The sequence below is a fragment of the Impatiens glandulifera genome, chromosome 4, assembly GCF_907164915.1.
Source record: "Impatiens glandulifera chromosome 4, dImpGla2.1, whole genome shotgun sequence".
Taxonomy (NCBI): Eukaryota; Viridiplantae; Streptophyta; class Magnoliopsida; order Ericales; family Balsaminaceae; genus Impatiens; species Impatiens glandulifera.
Window position 1 is genome coordinate 3,259,574 of NC_061865.1, and position 16,582 is coordinate 3,276,155.

General features: G+C 36.1%; 1 protein-coding gene and 1 pseudogene across 1 annotated transcript; both read right to left on the reverse strand.

The window, feature by feature from the left end:
* Positions 1 to 5,429: 5,429 nt before the first annotated feature.
* On the reverse strand, positions 5,430 to 9,813 carry LOC124933849 (aspartic proteinase A3-like). The gene is made up of 6 exons (XM_047474289.1): positions 9,712 to 9,813; positions 9,466 to 9,636; positions 9,303 to 9,381; positions 6,067 to 6,108; positions 5,905 to 5,983; positions 5,430 to 5,523 (listed from the first exon to the last, which is right to left on the reverse strand). Exons 1-6 carry the CDS (start codon positions 9,811 to 9,813, stop codon positions 5,430 to 5,432), a joined length of 567 nt encoding a protein of 188 aa, XP_047330245.1.
* A 34-nt stretch (positions 9,814 to 9,847) lies between these two features.
* On the reverse strand, positions 9,848 to 15,026 carry LOC124933850 (annotated as a pseudogene).
* Positions 15,027 to 16,582: the final 1,556 nt, after the last annotated feature.

Here is a 16,582-nt window from a genome sequence, read left to right on the forward strand (position 1 = left end):
AGAATATTTCAATATGCGGGCAGCTATATTGTGGACTATTAGTGATTTTCCGGCATATGCAAATTTATCCGAATGGAGTACGAAGAGAAAACTTGCATGTCCGTGTTGTAATAAGGATACAGCTTCGCTGAGATTGGTACACTACAAGAAAGAGTGTTATATGATTCATCGAAGGTTTCTTTCACCTACTCATCATTGACGTAGGGAAAAGATTCTTTTGACGGTAATACGGAGTTAAGACCGGCACCTAATCTTTTTTTTTTTGGAACCGAATTATTAATGCAGACAAGAGATTTGAAAGGCATGTGTTTGACTAAATACCTTCCCAAGAAGGTAAAAGTTAATCATGAATCTCGGGGTGATAATTGAAATAAACTCAGCATATTTTTCGAACTACCCGTTGAGGTCAATGGTGTTCTTCAATGTTCGACAGCCACATACGCACTTTCCTCATATCAGAAGAAACGATTATGTATGTTTCTTAAAGATGTAAAAATGGCAGAAGGATTATGTTCTAATATTGGAGGGTGTGTAAACATAATTGATAAGAAAATTTCCAGATTGAAGAGTCACGATTGTCACTTCCTATTACAATATTTGATTCAACTTGCCACACGTGCTTTATTTCCGGATGATGTGTACGATGCTCTAGTGCACTTGTATAGGTTCTTCTGATTGTTGTGTCAAAAATTCTTAAATCAATATGAATTGGAAGACTTGCAGGATGACATATTTTGACCCTTTGTAAATTAGAAAAAATATTTTCACCTTCATTCTTTGATATATTGGTACATTTGACTGTACACATGGCCTTTGAGGCTTTGTTAGGGGGACTTGTACAGTATCGATAGATGTATCCAATTGAAGATCAAAAGTCAATAGACACATCGATACAACCAACTTCAACACTTTCTATATTATTGGAAATTGAAAATTTATCGATTGCAATACTTTACACATACGAACTAGGTGATCGAGAGCGTGCTCACGTATACATTTTGAGAAATTGTATCGAAATCGAACAATATTACAAAGAAGAGTTCATAAAATGATTAATGACTAAGTGTGAATTTTGTAATTAACTAATTACAATTAAATTTCATTATATGCAGCGAATTCACACAAGAGTTGACTTATACATAAGTTTACAATTAAATTTCATTATTAATTACAATCTTTCTAGTCTTGAACGCGATAAACTTTACAAAAGTTTTTTCAAGACAAAAGTGAAGCAATTGAATGATGAATCAGATCGAACTTTGAGTTTGAAGATTCTTGAGAGTGGCCCGACAATTTATGCTAAGAAGTATAGATCCTATAAAATAAACGAGTATAAGTTCAACATCGAGAAGCATGACGAAGGGTTAACTACACAAAATAGTGGTGTCGGTGTAGTTGGCAACAATGGGGCCGAAATGATAAATTACTACGGATTACTCACAAATATCATAGTAGTTCAGTATTTTGGTAGTAACCGAGTAATTTTTTCAAGTGTAGATGGTTTGATGTACATTCTAAAGACCGCGGTATAAAAGTAGATAAATATGAGTTTGTAAGTGTTAATGTGAATAGGACATTGAGAACTCAAAGTCATGATTCGTTTGTAATGGCAAATCAAGCACACTAGGTTTTTTATGCTACGGATATGACATCTAGACATGGATGAAAAATTTTTACGAAGATAAATCCTCATTATTCGAACACCTAGACAGGTTTTATTTGTGTGTCAAATATGATTACTTATTTAAAATTTTAACTTTATTTTTTTGGTAGATATCATGGCACCTAAACGGGGTACTAGACGAGCACTATCGAGTGAGTTGGACTTGTTCCGAGAATGGAGACTATCAAGAAATTTGGACGACCTCTGAGCTCGTACAAATGATGGAGCTCGTACAGATGATGTAGAGTCCGATGCTCATATACAGTTTATGGGATCCGAGCTTCATAATATTGAGAGACTAGATGATCTCATTCTCGAGACTACATGTAGTAAACAATAACTTATACGTGATATTTAAATCATCATATAAATTTTAACAAATATCGTTTTAATGTTATTTTGTAGTAGCGTCTTCATCGAGGAGGAGATGGTGGAAGAACAAAACACGGTTCTTGCGATAATCAGAATCGGAGAGAAGATGATGTTGGAGTTCAGAGACTTGGATGGAAGACCTATATGCAATAACGCCCGCTATTGGTCTCGCCATATTGGCAGCGTTGTTCAAGTTGGTGCCACATCGTCTCAAAAACTAGTCTAATCTATCCTAATCCCAATTGAACCATATATGGCAGTCTATCTCTGTGAGTTTTATATTTTTTAACGTGTTATCCTATAATTTAAAACTTTCACAATCCTAAAATATGTTGTTATTTTTCAGTATCCTTTTACGAGTTCAACAGACATTTTCATTGAAGATTATAGAGATAAAATGAAGTCACGAGCAAATAAGGCATGTGATAGGTGGAGATATGAAAACAATAGGACTTACATCGACCCATATATTGATGACAAGGACAAAATCAAACTAAACCCTCCTCGGGAATTTTATTACGAAGATTGGAATTATTTGCTTGACAATCACTACTTCACGTCTAAATTTAAAGTATAGTACATAGTAATTTATTTCATTATATGTGTTTTTCGACTATTAACTAACAACTATTATCTTATAATTACAGGAAAAAAGTAAGAACAACACTGACAACAGAAGGAAATTAATGTACCCCCACCACACCAGTAGCAAACCATTTTCGCAGAAGGAGCGAGATATGGTAATTTTTAGTAAGAGTATTAAATTTACATAATATCTAAAATATGATATATGTATATTATTTGTATAGGAGAGGGAGATGGGACACCCCTAGTCAAGTAGAGTTCTTCCTACAAACACACACTAGGAGAGCGACTTCCATGATCTGACTCCCGCGCCTTCTCCTCTAGTTCAGCAGGTCGTCGTAAGTTGTTATCATTTCTATCATTTTAGTTTGAATGTCTAAGTTTAAAATTACTAACATTAATGTTGTAAATGATTGTAGACTATGATGCGTGAGCGGCTCGAAGCAAACCCTAATATGTCACCACTCAAGGTGTTTGAGTCTACTTTGGGACGATAGGCACACGGGAGGATAACTGGGATGGGATCGGGAATACGTCCCACTCACTTTAGACCCGATAAAAGGGGAATTTTTTCTTCTAGTGTCAACTCATGTGTGTCACAACAAAGGCTGAAGAAGAAGAACAGGATCCTGCGATAAGAGAGGAGAAGATGCGCACAAATCAGGAGGCACAAGAGTAGAGGATGAACGCTATGCAGGCACAGTTTGTAGCAGATCAGAACGCACGATATGAGGCTCTAAAGGTGCAGGTGCGCACACAACAAGAGGCTTTAGAGGCGCTTATGTCTAGGATTCCTCTTCCACCCCCAATTAGTGATTCACATACGATTTGATTTGAGATTTTTGTATTACGGTTTGTGATTTTTTTCGAATTTGAATTTGATTTATGAAATGTCTTTTTTTTGCATAAAAACATTTAAAACAGGTTTTATAAAATTCAAAAATAACCAAAAACTAGAGAGTGATAATTATTAACGTCGGTGTTAAGGAAGGCTGACGTTAATAAGAGAACCATAAAAAACCCTAGAGCAACATTTATCAACGTCGGTGTTAGAAGGAAGCCGACATTAATAATGATACATTATCAACGTCGGCATCCTCTTAACGCCTTCATCATTATTAATCACGGCTTCCTCCCCCTAAAGTTTTGGTTTATCAACGTCGACGTTCTCTTAACGCTGACGTTGATATTCATCAGTATTAACCACAGCTTCCTCCCCTAAAATCGTGGTTAATAATCAAAATATGTTAACATTGACTTTTGTAGCGTCGACGAACGACGGCTTTGGTGACCAACGTTAATAATTATTAACGTCGGCATAAAGACTTTCAACGACGGCTTTTGTCGTCTTTAATAGTGTTTTTCCCACTAGTGATTGTCTCACAACTCACTCTACAGATGAGTCTCTAGTAGTTTTCTGCGAAGGCTATTAAGTTTAAAGAGTTTCTATTATTATTTATGTTTATTGATGAGAATTAATTAATGAAGTTATTTAAATAAAAGTTGCAACAAACACATACTCTTCACTCACTTTATATGTTATTGATTGACGGGCATAGTATTTGGAATGAAAATAACAAATAGCACGCAATATGTAATTTTCTTCCCTATATGAATGATATAGACATTTATAATCTTGTGTATAAATATGATCAAACATACGGATAAGTAGCACCTTGAGGAAGGTAGCCACATATTAGAGCTCATTGTATCAAGAATCACAGTGAATTTTTGTGGTGGTGTACCGATTAAATCTCACAATAGTACTGTGTGTCTGTGTAATTCTTTAGCCTTACAATGGTGTCAACATATTTTTAGAATCCAGTATTTGTGTGGTAAATCAAGCAGTGATTCAGTTGTTTTCATTTAGCTTAAACTTTTTCAGTCTAAATCTCATAAATCCATAGATGGATTTAGAAAACACCAGTTGAAGAATGGATGACAGAAAAAGTATGATAATTTCTGCTTTAAACTTTGTTCCCATGCTTGATCACCTGGAAAGTGATTTGAAGAACTTGATTCAGAAAATGCAGAAAGCAACTAATTAACTTCGATGAAAATATATACAAATTCTTGCCTTTAAAATATATTTGTACACTTTAGTTTTTAGTTTTCCATTATTTTTTTTTAATTTATATTTGTATATTTAACTTTGTTAGAGTTTAATGTTGTGTTTATGTAGTTTCGTTGCAGCGGGTGATCATGCGATGGTTGTCTAGTCTACTGCACTAGATCAAAGTCATCTTTTAAGTCTTAAGATCTGTTTGAATTAGATTATTCTTTCATCATTTTGACTTTAAATACACCAAAAAAATTATTTCACTTTTTTTCTTTTAAATATACATAAATAATTATTTTGAAATTTAAATGGCTACCATATTTTCTTAAATAATTGTTTTGATTTTTTTGAAATCTTTTAAAATTATTTTAAAATTTAATTAATATTTTTGTCCAAATTATTTTTTAATTTTATTTTGGACTTAATTTGGAATTAATTAATACAATAATTATTTTATTTTATTTTGACAATTTTTTATTAAATTTATAAATAAACACTTATAAAAAAAAATATTATTTAATATTTATAAATTGGAGGGTTTGAATTTTAGTGTTTACTGTAATAAAATGATTTGATTTAATGTATGTTTAATCATAAAGAGTATTTAATTGATAACCCATCGATAAACTGAATATGAATATAACTATTGTAAATTAAACAAATTTGCCTTCTTCTCAACATAAATGAATTTAACAAATGTGCCAAATATTATTATTATTATTATTATTATTATTATTATTATTATTATTATTATAATGATGACGTTGCATCTGCAAATCCAACTTTCATCTCTCCATAATCAAATACGGTGTGGTAACGACCCAGGAATATATTCCCCAAAATCCTTCAAAGATCAAATTAATCATAATCAAGATAAGTGAATTAATACATAATTGTCTAGACTAGTTTGATATATTAGGAGAAAACTGATGATGTATATTTTCTAGCTTTTTAAACTAAAAAAAATATAATTTGACTAAAAATTCAAAGATCTCATATTCAACTTTTTAATGTTTAAAAATAAAAGTTAATCTAACACACAAATATAGTTTAAATAAAAGAGTATTAGAATAAGATATTTTAGATCTCGTGATTAAGAATTCTTTAAAGTGGAGATTCTCAATCATAATCATACTAGTATTCGTTCTACCTTCTTAATTTTATCAATAAATTTTTCAATTTTTTATTTAATTTTGCAAGTAAAGAGAAATATATTATGACAAACCAGATATGTCCGAGAAGAGGAGCAATATCTAAGGATGTAAAGCCACTTATGCAACCACCTCCAATTTGGATTACATAATGATTCAGGACAAATTAAATATTTATTAATAAGAATACAAAATATATAACAATTAAGATAAATAAGATAGATATATATTTACCTCTTTAGGTGAGAGTGTAAAATTTCTACCACCAATTAAAAATGAAACTATAGTGTCACGGGCTCAGTCTTTCCACTGACGATCCGTGCGGCACTAGTTATGATCTTCGCAAGAACGAGTAACTAGTCAGCCTTTCTCGACGCAACACTCGACGTTTAATAGAATTGACACAAGAATTCTAGAGAGAGAGTAAACTCTTACAAAGAATATTAATATTATCTCACTTGAATACTTGGTACTTTACAAAGGAATACCTCAAAGGTATTTATAGGGTTATCCCCACCTACTGCATTAATTACATAACATTCAACTACCCCATTAATTGTGTACTATCCAACTACTACCTTAATAGTTTACCAACCAACCACTACATTAAATGACCCATTAATGTAGAGCATGACATTCTTTCTTACAAGGCTTCTAGAAGGTTCCTTGTGTTGGGCCTTCATGGAAGATTAAGCCTCTTGGGTTAGGAAGACAAGTGGGCCGTGACATTCTCCCCCACTCATTCCGGCGACGTCCTCGTCGCATCCTCTTTGTAGGTCTAAATGATGTCTCCAAATGCGACAAAAGTTTTAAGCGATATGTTAGCTTTCTAACCCATTTCTTCTTTAAGAAAGGGCCTTCGTATCGCCTCACAGACCCCTTGTGAACTTTGGAAAATCGTCTCTCTTGATGGAGGAGAAGTTTTACTACCACTCGGTTTCCTCCGAACTCCAAGTGTCTTCTCTTCTTGTCCTCCCATTTCTTCATTCTCTTGGCGGTCTTGTCAATTTTGCACTTCCCTTTCTTGAAGGGCAACTCCTCCGGTTGTCTCTTCAATCCCTCCAATTTGGGAGATTCAATGCGATAAAAGATTATCGCCGATAGTTTAGTACCATTGACTAACTCTTCTCTATGGTCCACCTCTCTCTCATGGTGGAGTTTCTTTGGAAATTCGGCGGGCATTACATCCTGAACTTTCTCTAGGACAGTTGTAACTTCCGGAGGTGTCTTCTCTTGTACCACAGTTTTCTCATCTTCTTTCAAAGTAACAAAAGATGATGAATAGTCCTCCTTTACACCTTTTGAGAGTTGCATGGCAGAGAGGTGCCTAGTTTCTCTCTTGCCTTCTCGTGTTAAATGTATTGTGCAAGTATTGCCTTGCTCTAGAATGTACATAATATTAGCAGAAGGGAGTATAAATGCATTTACCTTGTCTAGGAACTCTATTCCAAGAACCATTTTGTAGTCGTCCATGTCAATAATGGAGAAATCCAGAAGGCCAGTCCACTCCCCCAAGTTGACTTTTACATTACGAGCAACTCCATAAGTTGCACTTGGTGCCGAGTTGACTACTTTAAGCCACCCCTTTTCTTTGGTGTACCTAATCCCTAGTCTTTCCGCCTCTTTTACCTCTAGAAAGTTGTTGTTGGCTCCCGTATCCAACAAAGCTTTAACCATATGCCTTTTTACTTTTGTTTCCACGAATAATCGTCCTTTCTTCGCGGTCTTTGGCCCTTCAAACTTTGCTTTAACGGCACTAAGGAGATTTAACGACCCCAATCGAGCTTCATCGTGAAGGCCTTCTTGCTCCTCCATTAAAGCGGATAGTTTGTTCTTCATAGGGCACTCTCTTGCTTTATGCGGCCCTTCACAAAAGAAACATTTTATCCGGGGTCTCTCTCCACGTTTCTCGTCCCGATCTCCTCTACCATTGGGCTTCGTCCTCTTAGTTGGGTCTTCATTGCTGTAAAAATGGTCTCCACCATTTCCCCCCTCGTCATTCCTCTCATAAGTCGACTTTGGTTTCTCTTGTCTTCTCATTTCGACAAGAGATTCAGCAACAGCGATCGCGGTGTTTAGATCTTGGACACCACGTCGTTCCAACTCAATCTTTGCCCACATTTGTAGACCATTTGTGAAAGCAAACAAGGCTTCGTCGTCTGAGTAGTTAGGGATCTCAAGGAGAGTAGCGATGAACTCCTTGACATACTCCTTGATACTCCCCCTTTGTGAGAGTCGCCGCAACTTGGCTCTTGCCTCTCGAATAGCATTTTCAAGATAAAACTGCCTCTTGAGTTCTTCCTTGAATTCGGTCCAAGTGTTAATAGAACACGTACCTCTTTCTATGTCGCTACTCTTTCGCCTCCACCACAACATTGCGGTGTCTTCTAAGTATGTCGTGGAAGTATCTATCTTCCTCGCCTCTTCTACCAGGCCGAGAGCTTTGAAGTACTGATCCAGACCCCATAAGAAGTTATCAATCTCCTTCGCATTCCTCTCGCCTAAATACGCTTTAGGCCTTGGAACATCTATCCTTGACGGATTTGGGATTCCTACAGGCGCACGTCCGCACTCTTGCGCAACCGCCTTCTTGAGTAACGCCACATTCTCTTCAGTGGCTTGTAATTTAGATGACATTACCTCGAGTTTCTCGGTCAAGGTACTGATTTCGCCAAGTAGGGTCTGCTCCATGATCTGAGTTTGCTTTTGACATTTGGACAAGACCTCGTTCAAGGCACCTTGCATTCCTTCTCGGAGCTCGTCTCTCTCTTTCTCGAGCTCGGCAATGCGTTCCTCTAGGTCCCCGGCATTATCTTGTCCGTACTCCATAGTGAGTTCTACCTTCTCCAGCCTGGCGATAATGTCAACAATAGCATCCCTTGATCTCTCTCTTTCTTTGGTAGCTTTGGATCCTCCCGTTTGAACTTTGCGGGAGATCCTACCATCTTCTCCGGTCCCGTGGGGAAGATTCTCTACTTCATCCACGACCTTTGAACTTTCATCCGATCTCTTCGTCATTTCGGCTCTGATACCAATTGTCACGGGCTCAGTCTTTCCACTGACGATCCGTGCGGCACTAGTTATGATCTTCGCAAGAACGAGTAACTAGTCAGCCTTTCTCGACGCAACACTCGACGTTTAATAGAATTGACACAAGAATTCTAGAGAGAGAGTAAACTCTTACAAAGAATATTAATATTATCTCACTTGAATACTTGGTACTTTACAAAGGAATACCTCAAAAGTATTTATAGGGTTATCCCCACCTACTGCATTAATTACATAACATTCAACTACCCCATTAATTGTGTACTATCCAACTACTACCTTAATAGTTTACCAACCAACCACTACATTAAATGACTCATTAATGTAGAGCATGACATTCTTTCTTACAAGGCTTCTAGAAGGTTCCTTGTGTTGGGCCTTCATGGAAGATTAAGCCTCTTGGGTTAGGAAGACAAGTGAGCCGTGACAATAGGCATGGAAGACATTCGCACACAATTCACAGTTGATTGTCTTTGCCGATTTGGTGGCATTGAATCACATAGCTGATGTAAACATTCTTTTTATCATTTATTTGATTCATATGTTAATTTTAATTATTTTATGTGAGAATAATAATAATTATTTACCACTTCAACGTAGTTTAAAATAAATTCTTTTGTTTGATTCCTCCTATGCTGACTCTTCATCCACACAACTATCATTTTACAAGTATTGCATCTAAATGTTATTCTATTACTACTTTTCTTTCCATCAACTCGGCATAATCCAATCAGGGAGCAAATGTTCTCATGTTTCTCCTATTAAAAGTTAAGACAATATTATAATTTATGTATTTTAAGGAAAATCAGATTTCAATGACAAAAATAACAAACCTTTGCTAGGAGCATGTTCAGAATGGTTTGTCCATACTTTCTTGCAATTGACTTGCATTTAGGGTTATCTTCTCTGTCGGCTCCAATTTCATAGTTTAACATGGTAATCACAACCTACACTTATGAAAATCATTCATTATTTATCGGTCATTTTAAGAACAACAAAATAAAACCATTTTTCAGTTTTACATACAATTGGACCTAACAAAAAAGAAGATCCAGAATCCGCCACTCCAGAAAAACCTGAAAAAATGTACTATATAGTCAATAAATGACATGTTCTCTTTTTTCTTTTCTTCATTACAACATGATGACCTCCAGTTAAATAATATCTCTTAGTTTAAGAAATGACAGATGAAAGAGCTTACCTATTGATTTACCGTTGACGGAGACATCACCTATATCAAACTAGTAGAGCAAGTAAACTATAAGGATATAAAGGAAACAACCATAAAATTAAAAATAACTATATAAATTTCCCAAACCTGCCAAAAACCCTTGCGGATCACAGGGACATAAGTATGGTCCCCCTCGTAATGCCTTGAATCAATCCCACCAAACACAAGTTCACCTCCTTTTGCTTCTTTCTTTTTTCTATTAAGCCAAAATGAGAACACTGGATTCTGAATCAGACCCTAGTTCATCATGTTGTACCTGCAAATGTTAGTGGTTACTCCTTATTTTAAGAGGAATATTCTAATAAATTTTAATTAACATAAGATAGTACATACCATATTGGAACAACACCTCCAATTGACGTCTCCTGAAATCCAAGGCAAAGAATGCCATCAAACTTGGTAATCCTAAACGCAGAACCGGGCAGTGTTGTTGCTTCAATGAAGTCCTGTAGTTGTAGTAAACTTAAGTGTAGTATTAGTATTAAAGAAATGATGATTTGGAAATTCTATAAAAGGATATGTTGTATATATATAACCTGATTCTTAATTGTTAAACCACCAACTAAAACATTGTCTTGGCTAATCTTGCCAGATATTGAACCTAAACCATAGCGTATCCCAGCAGATGTTCCTATGCAAATAAACAACAATATGCTTCAAGTCAATATCACTTTCATGCTTACATGAAGTTATTTCTATAAAAGTTGCAACAGACACCAACCGTTCTTTTTATACGTTCTTGAACGACAGGCATAGTATTTGGAATGGTAATAACATGCACGCTGCAGCAGAACAAAGACAAATTTAACATAATTTTTGTTGGTTTCTTTGCCTAGAATATTCTTTTTACTTTTGGATGATTGTCCCACATCGGAAGATGATGGGAGTTGGGGAAGTTTCTTAGTGTATAAAAGAAATTCTCCCCTCTTTGGTGTATTGCATCCAATATTTGTTAGTTCTCTCTTGAACTATTCTGAGTATCTGTAATCCATGTTAACGATTATAGTGAAATATTTTTCAGTGGCTCTGCCCGTGGATTAGTCAGCAATTTTGCTGGATACCACGTTAAATCGGGTGTCGTTTTCATTCTGTCTTTTACTATTATTATTATCATTGTTCTTGCATCCGTTATAACAAACTGATATCAGAGCAGGGTTGTTCAGATCTGCTCAGGCAAGAACGATGGTTGAATGTAAAAGTTTGAAAGCCGACAAGTTTACTGGGAGGAATAGTTTCAGTCTGTGGCAGATCAAGGTCCGTGCATTGTTGAAACAACACGGCCTATGGGCTCCCTTGATGAAGCCTGTCCCACCACCTGCTGATATGAAGTCTTTGGAAGAAAAGGCACACTCAACATTGCTCTTGGCTTTGGCATACGATATCATTACTGAGGTGGCTGAGGAGGAAACCGCTGCTGGTTTGTGGTCTAAGTTGGAGACTTTATACATGAAGAAGAGCTTAACCAACAAGTTGCTTTTGAAGCAACATCTGTTCAGTCTGCGTATGCAAGAAGGTACACCTCTTAGAGACCATCTAGATCAATTAAATGCAATATTATTAGATCTGCGTAATATTGATATTAAGATAGATGATGAGGATGCTGCCTTGATTCTGTTAGTTTTTTACCAATATCATATGAAAACTTTAGGGAGTCTTTCATTAGTGGTAAAGATTCATTGGCTTTAGAAGAAGTTAGATCTGCCCTTCACAGTAGAGAATTGCGACATAGATGTAGTGGCACTGTTTCGGTCTTTTCGGATAGTCAGGCTGTTGGGCTATTTGCAAATAACCATCAGAGATATGGTAAACCGGGGAAAGAGAAGTTCCCCAAGAAACCAGTCAGTAGGGGTTCAAAACCAATAGATGTGTGCAATTACTGTAAGGAAAAGGGACATTGAAAGAATGAATGTCCAAAGAAGAGACAAAGTCAACATGAGAATGCACCAGGTACTGTTGCAATTGCTGAAGATGGTACAAATTCCGAAGAGGATATGGCCTTAGTTGCTGATGGTCACACACATTACACTGATGTGTGGGTTCTGAATTCTGGAGCATCTTCTGAAAGGAGGGTTATTCTGAGTAGGAATGTTGTCTTTGATGAAAATTTCATGCTTAACCCAACTGTGAAGTTCACCATTCCGGTAGATTGTGGTGTCGAGAAACAAGTGGAGCAGAAAATGACTGAGGTTAGTTGTGAATTAGAGGAGAGTTTTTCTCAACCACTTTCAGCGGTAGATTTTCCAGTTGCTCCATCATCATCTGTAGAACATCAAAATCTAGCTCTTAATCGCCCTAGAAGAGCTAATTTTGGTGTACCTCCTTCAATGTATGGCTATGAGGACATGGTTGCATATGTTTTATAGGTTGTAGAGGAAGTGGATCCTCATGAGCCATCCACCTACAAGGAAGCTGTTATGGGTATTGAGTCTGTCCAATGGCTTGCTGCCATGGGAGATGAGATGACGTCACTTCAAAAGAATCAGACTTGGGAATTAGCTAGAATACCACCAGGGAGAAAGGTTATCACTTGTAAATGGTTGTTCAAGAAGAAGAAAGGGTTGTTACCAGCTGAGGGGGTCAAGTATAAAGCCAGGTTAGTTGCTAGAGGGTTCAGTGAGAAAGAGGGAATGGACTATAATGAGATATTCTCACCAGTAGTCAGACATACTTCCATCAGGGTGCTACTTGTTATAGTTGCACATCAGGACCTGGAACTCGAACAACTAGACGTGAAGACAACTTTCTTACATGGAGAGTTGGAAGAAGAGATATACATGACTCAGCCAGATGGTTTTCAGGAACCTGGAAAAGAGGAATATGTTTGCAAGTTGAAGAAGTCCTTATATGGACTGAAACAGTCCCCGAGGCAGTAGTATAAGCGGTTCGATAGCTACATGTTTAAGATTGACTATTCAAGGAGTCTGTATGAGAATTGTGTCTACTATAACAAGCTCAAAGATGGTTCCTTCATCTATTTGGTATTGTATGTAGATGATATGTTGCTAACTGCTGAAGAAGTCTGACATTCAAAAGTTGAAGGGACTACTCAGTATAGAATTCGAAATGAAGGATTTAGGTGCTGCTAAGAAAATTCTGGGAATGAAGATCTACAGAGATAGAAGTCATAAGAAGTTATTCTTGTCACAGAAGGGGTATATTCAGAAAGTTCTATCAAGGTTTGGAATGGCTACTGCTAAGCCCATTGATACTCCTAGTGCTTCAAATGCACATTTGTCTGTAGCATTTGCACCTAAATCATCTCAAGAAAAGGAATACATGTTACATGTTCCTTATGCTAGTGCAGTGGGAAGCTTGATGTATGCTATGGTCTGCACTAGACCGGATCTTGCACATGCTGTTAGTGTTGTCAGTAGGTTCATGGGAGACCCTGGTAAGGAACACTGGCAAGCAGTGAAGATGATTTTTCGCTACCTTAAGGGTACATCTGATATTGGTCTCAGTTATGGTGGTGATAGTCAGTGTCTAGTATCTGGTTACTCAGATTCTGACTATGCTGGAGATGTAGACAGTAGAAGATCGATGACCGGTAATGTATTCACGCTTGGTGGTTCTGTTGTGAGTTGGAAAGCTACTCTGTAGCCGACAGTAACCTTTTCTACTACAGAGGCATAATATATGGCCTTGACAGAAGCTGTTAAGGAGGGAATCTGGTTGAAAGGATTGGTTAGTGACTTGGGTCTACACCACGATCAGGCTTCAGTGTACTGCGACAGTTTGAGTGCAATATGCTTAACCAAGGATTAAGTTCACCATGAAATAACAAAACACATTAATGTGAGGTACCATTTTCTGAGAAGTGAGAAGAGGATCAAGGTAAACAAAGTGGGGACTGCAGACAATCCAGCTGATATGTTTACCAAGCCGGTTCCGTAGAGCAAGTTTCAACACTGTTTGAACTTGCTCAATGTTAGAAGTTGTTGATTGCCCATGAAGGGGCAAGGCCTGAGGCAGAGCAGGTCACATCTGGGCATTCAGTGTAATGCATCTGTTTTGTTTATCTGGGCATTCAGTGTAATGCATCTGTTTTGTTTATCTGGGCATTCAGTGTAATGCATCTGTTTTGTTTATCTGGGCATTCAGTGTAATGCATCTGTTTTGTTTATCTGGGCATTCAGTGTAATGCATCTGGCACATCTGGTATTTAAAGTACATCTGGTGCATCTGGCTATCTGGAAAAATATTCAAGGTGGAGATTTGTTGGTTTCTTTGCCTAGAATATTCTTTTTATTTTTGGATGATTGTCCCACATCGGAAGATGATGGGAATTGGGGAAGTTTCTTAGTGTATAAAAGAAACTCTCCCATCTTTGGTTTATTGCATCCAATATTTGTTAGTTCTCTCTTGAACTATTCTGAGTATCTGTAATCCGTGTTAACGATTATAGTGAAATATTTTTCAGTGGCTCTGCCCGTGGATTAGTCAACAATTTTGTTGGATACCACGTTAAATCGGGTGTCGTTTTCATTCTGTCTTTTACTATTATTATTATCATTGTTCTTGTATCCGTTATAACAATTTTCTCCCCTCATAGTATAATCTTTTGTATAAATATGATCAGACTTACGGAAAAGTAGCACTTTGAGGAAGTTATCCACAAATTAGAGCTTCCTGTATCAAAAAGCACAGTGAATTTCTGTGGTGGTGTACCGATTGAAATCTCACCATAGTACTGTACGTTCTTGTAATTCTTTAGCCCTACAATGACGCCATCATTTGGAGAATCCGGTAGTTGCGTTGTAATTCGAGCAGCGATCATGTTTTTTCATCTAACTTAAACTTTTTCAGTCCAACTCTCACGAATCCATCGTTGGATTCAGAAAACACCAGCGGAAGAAGGACGGATGAAAGAAAAAGAGTGATAACTGCTGCTCTAAACTTTGTTCCCATGCTTGATCACCTGCAAAGTTGATTCAGAAAATGCAGAAAGCGACTAATTAACTAACACGACAAAACGAAGACGCAATGAATCGATGTTGATGGATATCGACATTTCTAGAGCTGAAATTGTTCTCCTAAAGTAGTTTTTGCTGATGAAAAGGTGGCGTTCACTGGTTGATCGGGTTAAAATGACGACGAAAAGCATAGTAAAGCAAGTGAACCAGATTTAGTATTATTTTCCCTAAATCCGACCATTTCAACTTTTTTCAAATTATTAACTTTTCTTTTATCTATGCAATTAAAATAAAATTGACTTAAATAATATATATTAAAATAAAATTTATTATAATAAATGTTATATATATGGTAAAATTTATTAAACTTGAAAAGGCTAAAATGTATTTTATTTTTATTTAATATATTTTATTTTAATAATTTTGGTATTTAATATATTTTAATTTAATAATTTTGGCGGGAAGCGTTTGAGTTTGTCGAACAGTTAGACGACGTAGAATACCAAAGACGAGCTTCTTTTACTCATAGAGGTATGAGGGGATTTCGTAAGATGAGACTAGAAGGGTCATAGAAACTTATAAGTTTTTGATTGATGACTTGGCGCCGGCTGGTGCCAAGAAAAAATGAATCAATGGTTTGGTCACAACCATGTTAAGCCGGGACTCATAAAGACTATTTCATTTTTTTTCTAGTTTGCTCCAAATCCATGATGTCCTTTCAAAAGATGTTTTCAGATGTTGTTTTGATATATATATCCTTTGCATTTGTATAATGAAATTTTTTATTGATTTTGAAGTTGATAAATATAATGATGTTGTTTAGCCCGTAGGTTCTACAGTTCTATTCAAACTCATTAAAATGGTCAATCCAATGGACAAATGAGGAGTCGTCTAGCATGGACATGATTCGAAAAACAGAAATGGAAAACAAGCAAATAATGACATCATTTTGTTTTGAAAAAAAAAAACTTACTTGTAGATATTCATTTGTCTATAAATGTATACACATAATACATATATAATAGTCACATAATGGTTTAGTGATGTGGATTTGTTGTTTGGTCATCTAGATAATGTATCCGAAATTTTATTGTAATGGTAAATCATAATAGAGTATCACTCAAAAAATAGTGGAAGGGTTAACACCAACATAAATTGGGAAGTATAAACTCAATTGAGAATTTTTATTTATCATAAAAAAAATTCTACTTCCCGAAAGAAAACTCATGCCAAAGAGAATGATCGGTCCATTGCATTCTAGTTCAAACCTCTTACATCATCTCTTGGTTTGTAATAAGTTGGGGTTCTGTATCGACAAACTTTTCATTTAATTAATAGATACCTATAGTCTTTTCATGTACTTCTGAAACAAACATAATTATGTACCATTTCGAAAGATGAAAATGTTCTCTCAAAGTAGTTTTTCCTGATGAAAAGGTGGCATTCACTAGTTGACCGTAGACGGTTAAAATGACGACGAAAAGCATAAATAAAGCATGCATATAACCAGAATTAGGGTTATATTCCCTAAATCCGACCATTTCAATAATCAAATTTTAG